The 17682-nt window shown below is 38.7% G+C and overlaps 5 protein-coding genes across 5 annotated transcripts; 4 read left to right on the plus strand and 1 right to left on the minus strand.

Annotated features, from left to right (window-relative positions):
• Positions 1-1550: 1550 nt before the first annotated feature.
• AK88_00211 (uncharacterized protein) lies at positions 1551-5367 on the plus strand (the record flags this gene model as incomplete). Its single annotated transcript, XM_012477862.1, has 3 exons — positions 1551-4856; positions 5025-5143; positions 5256-5367. The coding sequence occupies 3 exons, from the start codon at positions 1551-1553 to the stop codon at positions 5365-5367; spliced, it is 3537 nt and encodes a 1178-aa protein (XP_012333285.1).
• A 1767-nt stretch (positions 5368-7134) lies between these two features.
• AK88_00212 (uncharacterized protein) lies at positions 7135-7611 on the plus strand (the record flags this gene model as incomplete). The annotated part of the gene is made up of 1 exon (XM_012477863.1): positions 7135-7611. The coding sequence occupies one exon, from the start codon at positions 7135-7137 to the stop codon at positions 7609-7611; it is 477 nt and encodes a 158-aa protein (XP_012333286.1).
• Positions 7612-9403: 1792 nt separating this feature from the next.
• Positions 9404-10888, plus strand: AK88_00213 (uncharacterized protein; the record flags this gene model as incomplete). The annotated part of the gene is made up of 6 exons (XM_012477864.1): positions 9404-9638; positions 9832-9943; positions 10075-10198; positions 10373-10429; positions 10655-10691; positions 10836-10888. The coding sequence occupies 6 exons, from the start codon at positions 9404-9406 to the stop codon at positions 10886-10888; spliced, it is 618 nt and encodes a 205-aa protein (XP_012333287.1).
• Positions 10889-12728: 1840 nt separating this feature from the next.
• AK88_00214 (uncharacterized protein) lies at positions 12729-13325 on the plus strand (the record flags this gene model as incomplete). The annotated part of the gene is made up of 1 exon (XM_012477865.1): positions 12729-13325. The coding sequence occupies one exon, from the start codon at positions 12729-12731 to the stop codon at positions 13323-13325; it is 597 nt and encodes a 198-aa protein (XP_012333288.1).
• Positions 13326-14730: 1405 nt separating this feature from the next.
• On the minus strand, positions 14731-17346 carry AK88_00215 (uncharacterized protein; the record flags this gene model as incomplete). The annotated part of the gene is made up of 1 exon (XM_012477866.1): positions 14731-17346. One exon carries the CDS (start codon positions 17344-17346, stop codon positions 14731-14733), a length of 2616 nt encoding a protein of 871 aa, XP_012333289.1.
• Positions 17347-17682: the final 336 nt, after the last annotated feature.

Raw genomic sequence — 17682 nt, forward strand, 5'->3', positions numbered from 1 at the left:
TTTTTTGGGGTGGGTGGGGGAGAAGTTCTACTATCACATAAAAAAAAGGGATGCAAAAATGGGGCCACTCTGATTAAATGCCTGATCTAAGAATTACCCATTTGGTTATCTGCTTCGCGCCTATTACGCGGCAATAGATAGTGCATGTTGCACACCAGGGTTGGGCACGCCTATGTGTATTTAACTGGTGAATCGCTCCTCCTGCGTGTTGATTTGCACCATCCAACACGGACAGAGAAAAGGATATGCATCTCTGTTGAAGATTGGCTGTTCCCGTACTCTGCAATTTGGTCATTCGTCACCTTGCGTTATTACCACGGCATTGCTCAGTGGCTCGCATGTGGCGTACACTTGTTGAGACGTGTCAGGGTATAAATATGTGTAGATCCACATATGTACGTGTAGTAGCGTTACTGCATGTGTGTATATGTGGGGGGGGGGGTAATTTAAGGGCTCCAAATATTAACCTTTTTATTATTTATAGAAGTGGGACCTGCCCATTATGATGAATAGATATACACCTTTGTGAAGAGCCCACTGACACAAAGCGTTCCCTCAGAATGGGGGGAAAACACCATTTCGCCCATGCCCTTTATTCATTTTCTTTACTATATAAGCGAGCTACATATGGTGTGGTAAAAAGATGCGCGTGTGAGATTTGAAACCTCTTCTGTTCTTCTTCGAACTGTGCGAGTGAAAAAAATATTTTTTTTCAAATTACCCCTTCCCATGTTTAACATCAGTCAGAGCGCGGCATAAAGATTGCGGCAACATGGGGCTGCACAAAAGGGGGGTAGCCAAATCTTAGCCCTAATGCGCTTGCCCACTCTTTAATTGTGAACGCATGCGCAGAGGTACGCATGTGCAGAATGTGAACCATATAAAACAGTAGAAGACCTCGAAGAAATCATTTTTTATTCACTCCGAAGTTACGTGAACAGTGAAAGCCACAAATGAACTAAACACTCGCAAAAAATCTGACAAAAGAAATATTTATAAAAGGGGGACAATCAAGTCGTGAGGCAAGCCAATCAAGTTATAATGACACCACCGCACAGCCACTGTGAGGCGACAGCAAACACAGATGAGCGGTTCCAATTTGCAGGGTGAAACGACGCACCAACATGCGGGAAAAAAAAGAAAAAAGAAAAAAGAAAAAAAAAAATAGAACAAAAAAATAGAAAACATAAAATATAGGAAAAAAAAAAAATAGAGAAAAAATTGTTGCCCAGCATTTCGCAACCGCGGTGGCATACGAAACTTGTCAACATACTTATCGCGAGAAAAAAGCTGCCAACTTTTGCCTTCATGAAAAAAAAAAAAAAAAAAAAGCTCGCTGCTCTTTTCCACGAGTTCTGCAAAGGTTTAGCATAAAAAGGGGCATTCTCTTGTAGGCCAGGCCCCACTTAAAATTGAATTTACTTTAGAATGATTGTTCCCTTTGTGGAGGACATTGTTGCATTTTCGAAAGTAGCCTTCTGAATAGGTTATTTTATTCTTTTCTGCCAATTTAGAAAAAAAAAAAAAAATGCATAGACTTTTTTCCACCAATGGAAGACTTGAAATCAATCCTGTGGTCTGTGGAAGAGCTGATTTACCTCAGTCCAGAAAATGATGCATTTTACGAAAAAGAAGAGACAGAAATAACGGCAAAACTGACCGATTTGTGTAGGAGCCATGCAGGAGAAGAGGCGCCAGAGGCGCCGACAAAAGAGAGTGAAGTAGACTGCCAAGCAGAAGAGTTAAGATCTGAAGTTAGAAACTTCTTCCACTTTTTAAAGTTGATTAAAGCGGGGAACCATAAAGAGTGCATCGTTGACCCATGGGTACGAGACATATTTCAGTTCATTAATGATACTCTTAAAAATGACTGCATCAATAGTATTAGTCTGGTGAAGAAGGAATTGTTCTATTATGTTTATCGCGCTAAGGTAGATATAGGGAAGAGATGGTGTCCCAAGGAGGAGGAAAAAAGTGAAGGCCTGAATGGCAATAAAGTTTTGTTGTTTCAAGTGTGCTTTACGTTCTTTTACGAAATAAAGATTCTCCTCTGCTGTTGCGCATTTTTGAATATGTTCGTACAGTACAATTGGACAGGGCCTCCACCCCCCACGGGGAAGAGCGAAAAGGAGAAAGTGCAAACATCAGATGTATGCGATGAAGACAATCATTTTTGCCAATTCATTCAAACGATGAAAATAAAAAATGAAGAGTTTTTAAATTCATGTTTGGAATTTTTATCGCTTGAAGGGGAGGTCATATATGCCCACTGTGAGTTGATGAATGCCTTCTGTTTATCCGTAATTTTGCTAGACCTAGTGAACAATTTTAATGAAAACGATCAGCCGATTATGTGTTCAAATGAGTATAGCTACTTCGAGGAGGGGACACCAAACAGGGTGGCAGAAAACTCTGAAGATGATAATTCTTCAACGCAACACATGACATGTGTGCCTGGTAAGGAAAATGTCATCGTGAAGAACAAAAAAAAAATATATAATGAGAAGAAGCTTTTACACTTTGTTACAAGCAAATATTTGTGGAAAGCCAGAATCTACTTCATATGGCAGAGACTGTTTACTTCATCTAGCAACGACTGGTTTTATTCCTTGAAAATCCACGTAGTGGACATTCCACGTAGGATATTTAAAAATGTAAAATTGCTGACCAGCGATTTTGAACTCATTGATCAAGAATTAAATGTCATTGAAGAGGTACCAGACATTTTTGCCCATTTGAAACAAAATGAAAAGGATTTGCAAAATTGCGACATTTTTTTTGAAAATTACATGTCGCAAAATTTCCAGATTTGTGCCTTATCTAACTTTTCCATATACTTGGCCTTCTACAATTATGTATATGGGTACCAGAGGGTACTGGACGTTCTTGCGGAGATGAGTCAATTTAGCTACTCCTTTACTGGAAGAATGGGCATAAAGAGAAAGTATCAAAAGATACCTGCCACCATTTTAGTGTTGAAGGCGAAAAAGGGACAGGAGGAGGACAACACGTCTGTAGTTTTGAAAGAAATAGAGCCTCTCAGTGAGTACGACATATTGAGGAGTGATTACCGAATTATTGGTGAGGAGAATGGGGGCGATGACAAAAAAGAGGAAAATAAAAAGAGGGAACACGGCGCAGGTGAGGAAGCTTGCTCCAGTTTGGTCGCTTCCCAAAAGGTGACTATAAAGGAGGGAAGCTGCCACGTTGGTGAAGAGAAAGTGGATAAAATGAGCCCAAAGGTAGAAAAGTGCGTGGAAGAACATATAGATAAAATGACCTGCACAAAAAGGGAAGCACAAAATTGCCAGAAGTGCATACCTCATAATATGAATCACATTGGGAAGGAGAAATCCCACGACAAGTGCACCTGCTCTGGAGGACAAATCCCCACCAACAATGGCACAGATGAATGTATACCAAATAGGGACCAAGAGGGTAAAAAAGATGCAACGGGAAAAGTAATGTGGAAATTAAAAGACCTCGACCCAGATACAGACATATTAGAAGAGCCATATTTTATGGACTCACAAAATAATTATTTTAAAATATTAACATTTGATGAACAGATCACTTTGATAAACTTTTGCTACTCCATGATTCGATTCAATCCACACTACGACGAAATAAAATTTGAAAAGATAAATGCTGTTATATCTAGGTGCCTCAAATGCTATGATGTTGTAAATGTGGAATCGAGGAAGAAGGACCAAGATAGGATAAAAAATAGAGACAACAATTTGTTACAGAAAAAATATCAGAATTGGTTACTGCACTCATGTATTCTATGGTATAAGTGCAAATGTGAAACGTTTCGATTGAAGACTGTAGATAGAGCTGCCGCACAGCTAAATGAATTACTGAAAGAGACATACGATATGAAACCTCATGGGGGAGAAAGGGTAAAATTCCTTTTTGATGTGTACTATCCAACCACTTGGGAATTGAAAAAAGAAATAGGAAATGTTATGGTGAAAACGGGATCCGTAGTGTCCGCTTTCAACCTTTTTAAAGATTTGAAATTATGGGAAGAAGCGATCACTTGTTTGATTCAAGCAGATAGAAAAGAAGAAGCAAAAGAGTTGCTAGATGATCTACTAGAAAAGAAGAAAACTCCCGCTTTGTTATGTTTATACGGATTGGTCGATGCGCATAATGCCTTGAACTATTACATAGATGCGTGGAAGCTGTCAAATTATAAATATGCGAAAGCGGCCAGATTTATTGGGAATTATTACTACCGTAAGGAAATGTACAGTCCGTGTTGTGAATATTTAGAAAAGGCTTTAGAAATATCTCCCCTTTTTCCAGACATTTGGTTTATTCTAGGTTGCTCCTACATGAAAATCGAAAAAATCGATGAGTCTGTAAAAGCATTCACACGTATGGTTAGCATGACGAATGAGGATTCTGCAAAGGCTTATGGAAATTTGGCCTACCTGTATATGAAAAAAGAAATGTATAAAGCAGCAAGAATTTGTATAAACCAAGCTGTCAAAGTTGACAATAATGAGTGGAAATATTGGGATACTTATCTTAAATTGTCCATTATGCAAAATGACGTGGATTGTTTCTGCTTGGCATTGATCACTTTATGTCAACAGAATAAAGTCAAAGAGATACAGCCTTGGATTTATGAATACATCTCTGATCTTATTGTAAATGACAAGCCGACCCTAATTCCGGATAAAAATGGATTGAGTTATCTGGACAAAGTTATTACAACCATGGGCACCATATCGACGTACATTGCTGAATGTGACCGCTACTGGAACGCCTATTCCTTTTTTCTCTTTATAAAGGGCAGATTCGTTGACGCGTACGAGGCAAAAGTTAAGGAGATACGATCCTTAGAGGTATGCATGGGTGGCGCAGCGCCTCCGCAAATGGGTGTGAGCGTACACACCTGTGTACAATACGTGTGTATATGTATATCCTCCTTCTTTTTTCTCCCTAAACAATTCCTTCAACATCACTTTTTTTTTTTTTTTTTTTGTTCTTTTTCCCCGCCCACCCCTGTACAGAGTGTAGCACAAAAGTGCACCACCAAAAATGTAGTTGACAGGCTGGTTTCCAAACAAGTAGCCGCTGTCAAATTCCTGTATCATATTATCAAGACGCATTACGTCGAGGAGCAGAAAGGGTAAAACGCGTGCTTCTTTCCCGTTTGGAAAATTTGAAAATGCACAATGGCGAACAATGTTGTAAAAATATATTTCTTTATTTTGTTTTCATTTTTTTTGTTTTTTTTATAGAACCTTTGAATACCAGTTAAGGAACATTATCGAGTCCATTTTGAGGCAGTACAAGGACATGAGTCAGCAGGAGGTAACTGAATTGTCGCAAATTATGCAGATTATAAAATGAAGAATTTTTAAGGAGTAACCATTTTGACAACGTATAGTTAACCGAAGAGTAGTATGCGTGAAAATGTCGCACGTCCATGTTAGCATTATAAAATGTGCCTAGGAGTGAATTGTGTAGCTAAACCGCCAAGACGTGCGCCATCCCGCACCTTTTAAATTAGCTTACGGTTGTTATCAATTTTGCGAATTGAAAAAGAATGGGCCCCTCTATTTTTCCATCCATTAATCGTACCAATACATGAACGTGCATATGTGCAACAGGAGTGTACCTGTTTTTAGAGTACCACCCCAAAATTACGTACTTGTATAGTATTATGAGAAATGATTTTGAGACTGGTTATATGATTGATTAGTCTGTCCATTTTATGCAATTTTTTGTTGAGGACATAGGTCCCTTTGTGTAAAATATTGCGCTTATTAAGAAGTTTACATAATCGCTGATGTTTCTTTACTATTTTGTTTTTTTTTTTTTCAAGCCTTTTTAACAACTCGTTATAGCCCTCGTTAGGCCATTTTTACTGCCTTCTAATTTTTTTTTTTTCGTGTTTTGCCATGTGAAAGCTTTCCCAAATTAATGGCAAAGGAAATGAACTTGTTTTACCTTAAGAAGGAACATGTAACAGTTTTAAACTGTGTAGAAAAAAAAAAAGTGCTGCATAACGGGAAATTTAAAGTGTCGTGGTGGATAAATAGCTTTTTTTTTTTTTTTTTTCCGGAACATTTGGCTAGCTGTGTGTTCCAAGGTATAATTTGTAGGTAATTTCACACGGCGTAGCTTTACAAATAGTGCACACATTACGGGATGCAACTAAGTGTGCACAGAACGTTTCTTTCTTTTCCAATTATCTTTTGAGCTTGAACGGGGAGTTGCCACCCTTGACAGTTATATACACATATAACACGCAAAAAAGGCGTATTGGAAAAGGAGGCACCATAAACAAGTAACATTCAATTTTTCCTTTTCCGTGTGTACACAGATATATAGTAAAAAAAAGGGCGCATTAACAGATTAAAAAATTGGCTGTATTAATGAAAAGATTTTTTTTTACATGCACAAACCAAAAAAAAAAAAAAGGGTAAAGGTAAAAAAAAAAAAACAAACAGCCATGCAGCCGAAGCAACCGACGCGGTCAAAACAGCCAAAACGGATGGAACACACAAAAAAAAAAAAAACAACAACATCACAATTGCGGCCAGCAAAATAGCCATGGTCGGTCAATTGTTGTTATGAGGAAAAGTCAACAAATTAATTAAATCCATTCTGCAAATTTGTTAATTTTTAATTTTACAAAACTGTACGAAAAACTATTCGCGATTGTACACAAGTGTAAATGCGTGTGTGTTTATAAATTTGCTATTTTTTCGTTTCACCACTTTTTTCTGTTCTGTTCTGTTATGTTTTCTTTTTTTTTTTTTTTGTTTCATTTTGTTATTTATTTTTTCTCTACTCAGTTGTTACCTTTTGACGTAATTTGATTTCCTTCATAAAAAAATTGCCGCCTTAGTACTCACACATAATTGGCAATATTAAATTGTCTTTTAATTTGGAACCATATTTGACAACGTTTGAACGCTACTTTACGTGATTGCAAGTTAACTGTTTCACCCAAGTGAATTGCTCCAAGTGAACTCCTAGCTTTTTTATTTGACCTTACTTCATTTAACCCCATAACGCAGTGCGCGCACATCTCAGTTGCGTTGTTTTCCTGGATTTGCATTTGCCCTTCGCGTTTTTCCTTTTTTTTTCCCCCCTTTTCGTGGATACAAAATGGCCTTTACACACCTCTGCGGGGTCCAGGCAACCCAAAGTCCCGCCACCATCAACACCTTCCTGACCAAGGCTCAACATGACATCACCTTGACTGCAGCTGACACGAGGATTTTTATAAAGAACATAAAAACAGGTGTGACCATAGATCAGTTCAAAAATTCCCTTCAACAATACGGAGCCATGCAAGTTTACTTTTACGAACCAGGAGATAATGATGACGGCTGGGCTTGGGTTGGATTTGAAAGTAAGGAAGCTGCCCAAAGAATTGTCGAAGAATGCGAAAAGGCAAGAGAGCTGGAAGAGGCAAATAATCAAAATAGCGAGAATGGCAACAATGGCGAAAACGGCGAGAATGACGAAAATAACCCAAAGGATGAAGAAAATGAACGTGGAGATTCAAACAGCTTTTACGCTGAAAATGAGGATGAAAACCAACAGGAAGAGGAGGAAGATGAAGACAGCGACGACTATTAATTTTGTTTAACCCAAATTGCTAAAAGGAAGTGTAGCTCGTTCTTTATCAGGCTTCCTATCCTCCCACACCACCCGCTGCTGCGCAATCTTCAACAAATCGTAGTTTTGTGAAGCAGAAGAAAATATGGTCATATGTGTAAAAAAAAAAAATTTTTTTTTTTTTTTTTGTCCACTATAAATGGAAATGTTGCTTGTACGAACGAAATAAAGGCAGATTTTGCTTATGCTCCTACTTTTCCTTTTTTTTTTTTTTTTTTTTAATTCATCTGTTGATCTACTTGGCATTTTTACTATCCTTGTGAATTTACAAAAAGACCTAAACCTTTTCGTTTTAAAAAAAAGTTCTCTGTGCAAAAAAGGAAAGAAAAAAACTGTCCACATTTTTACACAAATGATGACAAATATATATGTTTTGCTACTTCTTTTAGCAAGAGATAAATTGTGTGTATATTCCTTTACATGTGCGTAATGTTGGCGATATGCGACATGATGCACTTTGAGCGAAGTTCACTCGTCTTTATGACATTATTTTTTATGTGCAGTGTCGGGCGTACAGAACATCATCCCTTTTAAGGGGATCTGCTGTCTTTTCCCGCGCTCTTCCCGTTCCTTCAATGCGTGCATAGATTTCATGTGAAGGGGTTTCAAAGGGGTCGCAGATATATGTGTAACCACGTGAGGGTTAATTCGAAAGAGTTGATAAGGTTTCTTATTTTATCCTCTTTTGAGAAATTTTTCACATGAACAAAAGGTATAAACTTTTGGACTACTCACAATGGGAGAGTAGGTTCGTTGTTGAATTTTTTGGGGAGGGGTTTCCCCCCTTTAACACCCCTTTTGTGATGAGGAAGTAGCGGAAGATCTCTGCCAGTAGGGTTTCTTTATACATTTATCTTCGCGTGTTGTATGTGTATGATCTGGGTGGCGTACATTAGCCACCCATGCGAGTGGTGCGTCTCATTGCAATATGTTGGCGATGAGTCCTGTTTCAGTGACGTGCGCAATGTGGAACAAGAATGAATTTGATTAAATGCTTTAGAATGATTTTTATTAAAGAAAGGTTGCTTATTCAGTAGGCGGGTGTCACTGCATACTTTTTTTGGACTTCACATCATCGGAGTCGCGCGTTTCCTATTTTTTTTTTTTAAATATATTTCTCCAGAACGTGCGAAGCGGCATGCATTTTTTTTTTTTTTTTTTTTTTTGCCCAAGTTGACTAGGAGAACAAATAAAACCGTATATATAAGAACAGCACGAAAGGTTGTTATTGCAACGCATGAGGGGAAAAATGAGGAAGGTAAAGGATGCACTTATATAAGTGTTCTTCATGAAAAGTCTCATATTATCAATTTGTGGAATGCCCACAGATTATAAGTCGCATGCGCGCATTTTTTTTTTTTTTTTGTATATGCTGGTACACGCTATTACTTGGTCGATCTGTTAACCCCATAGCAAACCCGTTTTTGTGCGCATGGGCGTATAACTAAATTATGAATAGAATAAAAAAACAACGAATTCGTTCTTCCAGAACATAAAGGTAGCTATGTATGTCATTAAGGGATGCTCCATTTTGTCGTGAGTTCGCACCGTCTTAATGATACAAAAATAAATAGGATATGCATAAGAAAGTAAAGAAAAAAAAAAAAAAGAAGCACATTTAAGTTAAAATTGAGTAGACCTTAGCTCGAAGAGGAAGAAGTATATGCATACATAAGCACTTACCCCCTCTGGCTTCCTTCCATATAACTACCCCTCTCCCAATTGTACCTATACTTGTTTTGTATGCTCAAGCATGGGATGCGGATCAAGTTCACCAAGATTAGCATCGACCAGAAACATCAACATTGTGACATCTGCGTCGGAGCAGCAAAAAAAAAATGATACAAAAGTGAAGATTGTTTTATTAGGGGACAGTGGAGTTGGGAAGTCGAGTATAGCCCTGTACTTGTGCCACGGTCGATTTACCGAAAAGCACCAGGTGACAATAGGAGCTGCCTTTCTGCATCACAGCATTGAGCTTAAAAATGGTAAGTAAAACCTTACAGATGGGGGAGATCACACATATATATCTTTATATGTATACATTCATGTGTAAGAAGCTGTTTTTTCGCATTGCGTTGTAGTGTGCCTGTGTCTTCCCTCATGGATAGAAAAATGCGCATGGACAGATGTGCATGGCGTAGGATATATGGAACATGTGTGTTTCTTCCCCCTCTTTAGGTGTTACTATGAAACTGCACATATGGGATACCGGAGGACAGGAGCGATTTAGGTCCATGGCGCCGCTGTACTATCGCGATGCTTATGGGGCTGTAGTCGTATATGACTCGAAGTAAGTTTCTTGCGCATTGCCTCCCCACATGGGTTGCACACATGCAGATGTATACGTTGAGGGATATTTGTGTGCACATTTATACACCATGCGTTTCACTCCCCCACCCCAACCCTCAATAATATACGCAGCAACGTGGAATCCTTCAACTCACTCAAGTACTGGATTAATGAAATAAAGTCGAATGGATCGCGAAACTGTTGCATCATGGTGGTCGCAAATAAAAAGGACCTTCCACAAAAGCTGAATTCGGAGGTGAGAAAAATAAAAAAAAATAAAAAAAAATAAATGTCGAAATGGATCATATGTTATGCACAGTTCATGTGAATGCTCATCCTATGTGTTGGTTGTTTTCCGTTGTGAGATGACATTCTTTTTTTTTTTTTTTACTACGTACAACGACGTCGTCTTTTCTCTTTTACGTTGCAGATGGTGATGAGGTTCTGCGAACAAGAAAATGTGTCCTTTATCGAATGTTCCGCCAAGGTAAAAATTGAAAAATATATTAAAATGTAGCCGGGTTTGGGAGAATGCAATAATGTGCGGAAAAACGTGCCGTACGCAAATGGACAGATGGTCCTATAGTAGAGGAATTACAGTTAACCGAAGAATGAAAACCAACTATGTTCTCATAAAGAGGGGGGAATATACTTATTTTCATCCCTGTTTACATTTTTTTTTTTTTTTTTTTTTTTTTTTTTTGTTTTGCAGACCGGTGAGAATATTAACACCCTTTTTGAAAAAATAGGTAAACACGTCATTTCACTTTTTCGAAATAAAGTGCTCACTGTAGCATTCGTTTGTGATTGTTATTTCGTGCTTGTCTTCCATTGTGCCTCTCATCTATTCAATGTCGTAACCCATGTTGCTGTCGCCCCTTTTATATACGCAGCAAGCCGCATTTATTTGAGATTCAAAGAAGTGTTATATTACGATGGCCCATAATGTAAGCCCCACACCCACAAACAGGTATGAAACAAGAAGGCCAGGCCAGACCAGACAAATTATACGCTTTTCTTTTTTGTTTTTTTTTTTTTTTTTTTGCCACCAATGTTTTGTCCTGCCCATTGATTCGTTCACCCTCTGTAAATTGTTTAAAATGTCAACATTTTGTGTAATTCCCTTTTTGCCTTTTTTTTTTTTTTTTTTTTTTTTTTTTTTTTTTTTTTTTTTTGTTTTGCAGACCGGTGAGAATATTAACACCCTTTTTGAAAAAATAGGTAAACACGTCATTTCACTTTTTCGAAATAAAGTGCTCACTGTAGCATTCGTTTGTGATTGTTATTTCGTGCTTGTCTTCCATTGTGCCTCTCATCTATTCAATGTCGTAACCCATGTTGCTGTCGCCCCTTTTATATACGCAGCAAGCCGCATTTATTTGAGATTCAAAGAAGTGTTATATTACGATGGCCCATAATGTAAGCCCCACACCCACAAACAGGTATGAAACAAGAAGGCCAGGCCAGACCAGACAAATTATACGCTTTTCTTTTTTGTTTTTTTTTTTTTTTTTTTGCCACCAATGTTTTGTCCTGCCCATTGATTCGTTCACCCTCTGTAAATTGTTTAAAATGTCAACATTTTGTGTAATTCCCTTTTTGCCTTTTTTTTTTTTTTTTTTTTGATGTCAATAAAAAAATGAGGATTCGATTGATATGATATATTTTTATACATGTGCAATATGTATTCGTGCATATGTTTTTATTCTTTTTAAAAAACTATAGAAATTATTCCCCGTCTTTATTAAATGTTAAAAAAAAAAAAAAAAAAAGTGTAGGAAATTATGTTCCGTTATTGTTGCACCACCTCATTGTGCGCCAAATTGAGGAGAACAAAAAAAAAGGGAGGGGCGCGCATAGGCTAGAAAAAATTGGGTAACACACTCTCAACTCTGTGCAGCATACATACGAACATTGAGCAGGGGGACGGCGAGAGATGGTAGTTGGGTGAGTGTAACGATTAGGCGCTTGTTTTAAGGAATGTACGTCTAATATATGTCCCCCATGCGTAGTCCAGCGTGGTGATAGAGGAGGTGCAATTTGGGTATAGTGCACGGGAGATTGTACCTTTTCCACGTGTACCCAACAGCGCAAGCGCGCCACTAAGTTATGCGTGAGGAATTTACCTCCTCGCTAAGCCCATGGGGAGATATCCACACCACTGAAGGGGGACGCATCAACAGCATAATTAAAATAGTATATAATACTCCCCTTGATGTAAGCCTATACGGTGGAAAGAAAAAAAAATAAAAACCAGCTGCTTACCATTTTAGGGCAGCCTTGTGCGTGGATGAGAGGTGCATATTATGATATACATTATGTATGTGGCAAACGTTCCCATGTAAAAAAAAAAAAAAAATTTAATACAACGCAGCGTGCACCAATATATATCCCAAACTGTCGCTTCAGATTGTTACCTTTTTCTTCTTTACCACTTATGCAACGCAAACAGGAAGGGTGAACATTGCACCCTATTTTGTTCCTCGCCGTGTACAATTTTTTTTTTTTTTTTTTTATCATCAGCGAACGGTTAAAATAGGAGCAAGGGCGAAAGGTTGAATGTTAGCTGATTTGAGGAAAACAAGAAAGAAAAAGTGCGCACATTACAGATGCACAGGAAAGGAGAAAAAATTACCAACGAGCATACCAAATAAAAGGGGCATTTATATTTGTACGCGTGGTGAATAAGCAGTTGTTAATGTGAAGTATCTATCGCTAGGGCTACCTCCTTAAATCCCGTTGCAACACCCTCCGCCTTCTTCAGTAGTAACATTCCCTAGCGCAAGATGAACATAGTGCGCGACATTGTGACGTTTATAAGCAGCTGCCTCCTGTTAATGGGGATAAGTGAAAGCAAAGTATCTGCCATTGAATTGAAGAACAATTACGTAGAAGGCTCCATTCATGCGACTCCGAATGTTTTGGCAGATTGTACTGTGTACCTTGATTCAGATATATATAAGAAGCCAAACAGAAATGGGAAATTTATTTTTACAAACGTAAAGGAAGGAACCTACAACATGTTTGTGAATCATCCATACCTTGAATTTAACAGGTACCAAGTAAATGTAAAAAGAAGCGTCACGCAAAACAATGACAAGGTATACGTTGTGCAAGCATATGAGCAGATATCTCCTTTTGAAAAAAGCAACCTGATGGTTACGAATATCGTTTTTGAGAGCAAGAATGTGTATGACTTTTTGATGCCCAAAAAGAATTTTTATTTATTTAATATGTTTAAGAGTCCTATTTTTTTAATTTTTCTCTTTTTCTTAATTTTGATGAGTGTGCTGCCACAAATGCAGAAAATGTCCGAGTCTGCCAGTGAGGAGTCCATCGGCCCGGCTATATATAAGTCGACCTTTGTCGAGGCCCTCAAGTGAGACCGCCCCCTTCTGCAGTGTGTACCGAGCATGTTACATTTGTCGCTTGGTTGCCTTTCATCCCGCGCGTTGCTCTCGCTCCTGCTTCTATTCCGCGTTCATTTTGTTTTCATTTATTTATTTATATATTTTTTTTTTTTGTGCTTAATTTGGTGGTAGAAAAAAAAACTAACGTTATACATTTATCCCTACATCTGGAACTTACTAAAACTGCTGACAAGATATCGTTTAACCGTTTGCGTTTCATTCTACTCGAAGAAGCACAAAAGTGAGAGGCAAGACAAAGCATTTTCAACAGTCCACTTAACCGTATTTGCAGTGCATCAAAAAAAAAAAAAAAAAAAAGGGCTCTAAGTAGCGTATAGCGGTGGACATCTGTTATAACTAATTTGTATTTTTTTTGAAAAAAGCGAAAAACTGGTTGACCCGTTCGCTTCATCCCACTTGTTCCACTTTTCAATTTGGCAATTTGAGGTGCAAATTTGGGTACCAACACCCGCTGGAAGGACTTTCCTACGTGGCAAATTCCTTTTTCTCCTCATGTCCGTACATATACAGAACACTTGTATATGTATATGACCACATGGAATGGTGGAACAACCCTAATTCGATAAACAAATATATTTTTGTCCCCCTGGGAAAAATAAATTTGATTGTTAAAAAAAGAGTAATAAATGAAATGGGAAAAAAAATGGACTTCAAAAAAAAAAAAAAAAAAAAAAACCCACGTGTGATAAAATTTTCAGAAAAATACACAAAATGTGGGTAATGCAGTTATGGGTGGTGGGGCACAATGGGCGTCGCCTATCTGATCACTGCATCACGCATATCATACGGTGACTTCATCAAGTACCACGGCGAATGCGCACGATTTGTACGGAGCCCCTCACGCTCCCACAGTTCATCCTTTTACGGAAAAAAAACGCAAAGTGAGGCGCAAAAAGTGAAGCACACACAAAAAAAAAAGGAATGCAACATGTGTGTGATTGATTTATGTTGCCGCTCCAGATTTTTGGAGCCGCCTTGTTTACTTCGACCATTTATGTTGATCTGCGTGACGTGTGGTTGATTTGTTTGTGTCCTTCTTTAAATGTGTCCCTGGACTTGATCAATTTTGTGAGATCACCACTTCTGTGACGGTTTTTTCTACCTAATGCGGCAGAAAAATTTACTGCTGTTTTTTTCTGTCACCAAGGTTTCTGCTCAGGTTGCTATACTTAAGAGGATGATTGTAAGGGGTGTGAACCTCCCTCACCGCGGATGTCAACCCCCCCCACCTACTAGCTCCCTTTGCGGGGATTAAATCCATTATACGGGACTTCGACTGCACAGTTTGCTTGCCTAGCAAATTGTCTACCTGGTTTTATTCTACATTTTTTTGGATGCATTTTTTTCCCGTTAGGGTTTAGGCGGGTGTTAGGATGGAATTGTCTGTGTGCGCGTGATCTTCATTCTTCCCCGTTTGCACTGCTGCTATCAGCTCTCTAGGATCTTTCTTTTGTTTGACCTCCGGTCCTTCGTCTAACATTGTGGCCAGCGTCATGCTGAGGCCGTCCCCCATGTTGTCTAATGTTGTGCTGTTCAAGCGGATATAAACTGCCGGAACTAATCCAAAGGGCAATTTCAAAAAGAGCGTACAAACTACATAATCAAAGACTCCTCTAAAAGCCTTTTTTGATACTGCAAAAACATTTACTACGGATTTGAAAAGGTAAAAGTAGCATGCATCATCTGCTTCGCTAAATGTCCAATCCAGTAGGTAGAATTTTGTTAAGAAATTTGCCACCTTTTGTCCCGCTTCTCTGTCTAAGTATGGACAGGCTAGAAGGCAGAGCCCGTTTTCCAGCAGATATTTGTTGATGTGTGTATTGTAAACGAGTATGAGGAAATTTGGGGTACAATGGAATCTGTTTTGGCGTGGGCTCTCCAGGTCTTCTCTCTCCAGCAGGTAATTTCCATCAAAAGGGATGTCGTAATGAAATGCGTTAAACCTGTGGGCTTTTGCCCATCGCAATGATGGGCTATCATCGTCATCCCCGTCATCTTCACTCTCATCTTCACGCGCATCTGCATGCTCATCTTCACGCTCATCTGCATGCTCATCTTCACGCTCATCTTCACGCTCATCTACATGCTTATCTTCGAGTACATCATTCACCACATTTTCATCCTTCTGTTCACCCATCCCACTTGGAGCGTCTTGACTGCTTTCCCCCTTAGCGGCACTCACCATTCCGTCACTACTATGGGCGATAAAAGTACGTCTTACATTATCGTTTCCCTCTAGGCTTGTTTCCCCGAGGGCAGGCTGCGCAGGGGCCTCCGCATCCACCTCATCAACCTCATCCAACTCATCAGACTCATCAGGCTCATCATCAAAAGACACGTCCGCATCGATCAAATCCCAGATGGTTTTGTTCGGAAATTTGCATTTAAGATTATTAATATTTTCGAAGACAGTTGGTGCTTTTTGCTGCAAACTGTTAAGTACCACATTCAGTTGCGCATAATTTATGTTGACGAAGAGGGCACCAGGCATGACAAAATATATAGATGCCTCAATATAAACCTTCAATTCATTCTTGTCTGGGATTATTCTAACATATTTTTCATACATATAATTAGCAGACGATTTGAAAGCTAGCCAAAATTTTTTGGCAAAGTGTTCATTTCTAAAATAAAGTGATGCAATAGAACCCACAGTACAAGGATTAGTTCTGCATAGTTCACTGAGGTTACATTGCAAATGGGTGTGATCGATCAGGTTTATACTTGCATTATGTTTTGCTCCAAAAAGTAAAGCAAATTTGATAATACCCAAACGGTATGCAAATAATTCGTACTTGTTCGGATGGTCCTCCACAGCTGAATATATATACAGAGCTTGATGAATATAATCAGACTCCATAAGATCCATTACATCCACTATAGGATCGCTATTTCTGTTCCGGTAGTATATGTCAATTAGGCTATGAAGGAGGTGTTCTTCCTTTTGCTCTAATGGTAATCCGATCACTAGTAATATGCAGCAGCCTGGTACCCACTTGTCGTAGTCATGGGTTTTATTTTTAAAAATTAAATTATCGATTACTTCTAGGGGAAATTTCCAGCGGCCTTGCTTACAGTGTTCATCTACTTGGGGTATCATCTCCTTTCGGCCTCCCTTTACGCACTCCTCTTTCATACTCATTCCGGCTTGGGAAATACATGGAGACAACAAATTGTTGTCTGCATCCTCCGGGGACGACAACTGCACCATAGCGAGAGAATCCGAAACCCTTACATTTGTGTTTAGTTTGTTCGTGAGGGTTACTAGATCTCCCTGCCCCTTTTGGTTGTTTGCATTCTTTACTTTCACTGTTCCGTAGCACTTTGTAATTTCTTTCATCAATAGCTTTTCCTTCTGTTGCGCTGGTGCCTGTTGCACTTCCTTGTGCTTTTCTGCTTTTCCCTCCTCCTTAGTAACGCGGTTGCCCGGTCTTCCTACCATCTTTTTGTCCGTCCCTTTTGCTTTCTCTTCATCTATGGCCATGTCTTTTTCATTGAATAAAAATCTTAAAGACGAATCTGAATCAATGATACGATCTTTCTTCTTCCTTCTGCTTTCACTCTTCATCTTCGCATCCTCCTTGGGATTACCTTTCTCTCGTTCACCTTTACTAACGGACTGCTTCTCCCTATTGGCCTTCTGTCCCTGGTTAACCTTGCCGTTTTCTCTTTTACGCATTGAGGGGCCTTCACCATTAGATGGGTATTCGCCATCCCTATTGTCTAATGGAAACAATACATTTTCAGCTTCTTTCTTTTCTGACTGTGCATTTAATTTCTTTCTTTTTCCCTTCTTCATGGTATTCACTTCTGGGGAGCTAATTTTATAAGTCTTATCATGCTGTTCATGCTTGATCTTCGAATCATAATCATGTTCACTGCTGGAACATTTTTTTCTTTTTAAACTAGTTGGATCCTTTTTTTGGCTTTCTTTATTTTCACTTGAATCTTTCTTCTGCTTTTTTCCCTTCATGTTGCTTCGGTGATTTTTTTTTTTTTTTTTTTTGTAAATGTTTATATGTTTAAAGGCTACTGTGACGGGTGACTTCAGTGTGTACTTAAATAGAAAGAGATACTTCAATTTCGTCGTCAAAAAAAAAGAAAAGAAAAAAAAAGGTCCTTCTTTTCCCTTTCACACTCTACTTGGTAGATCGCCAAAGGGTCCCAACGGGATAGTACTTGTCAGTACCAGTGAGTTTTCCCAATTTGGGTGTCCGTTAAAGGCCTGGGTTTTTATTGTACTGCTATTGTGATCAACTGCTCCACATTACAAAAAGCACCTTCGGGAAAAATATGTATCAATAGGAAT

Source organism: Plasmodium fragile (genome assembly GCF_000956335.1).
Source record: "Plasmodium fragile strain nilgiri unplaced genomic scaffold supercont1.2, whole genome shotgun sequence".
Taxonomy (NCBI): Eukaryota; Apicomplexa; class Aconoidasida; order Haemosporida; family Plasmodiidae; genus Plasmodium; species Plasmodium fragile.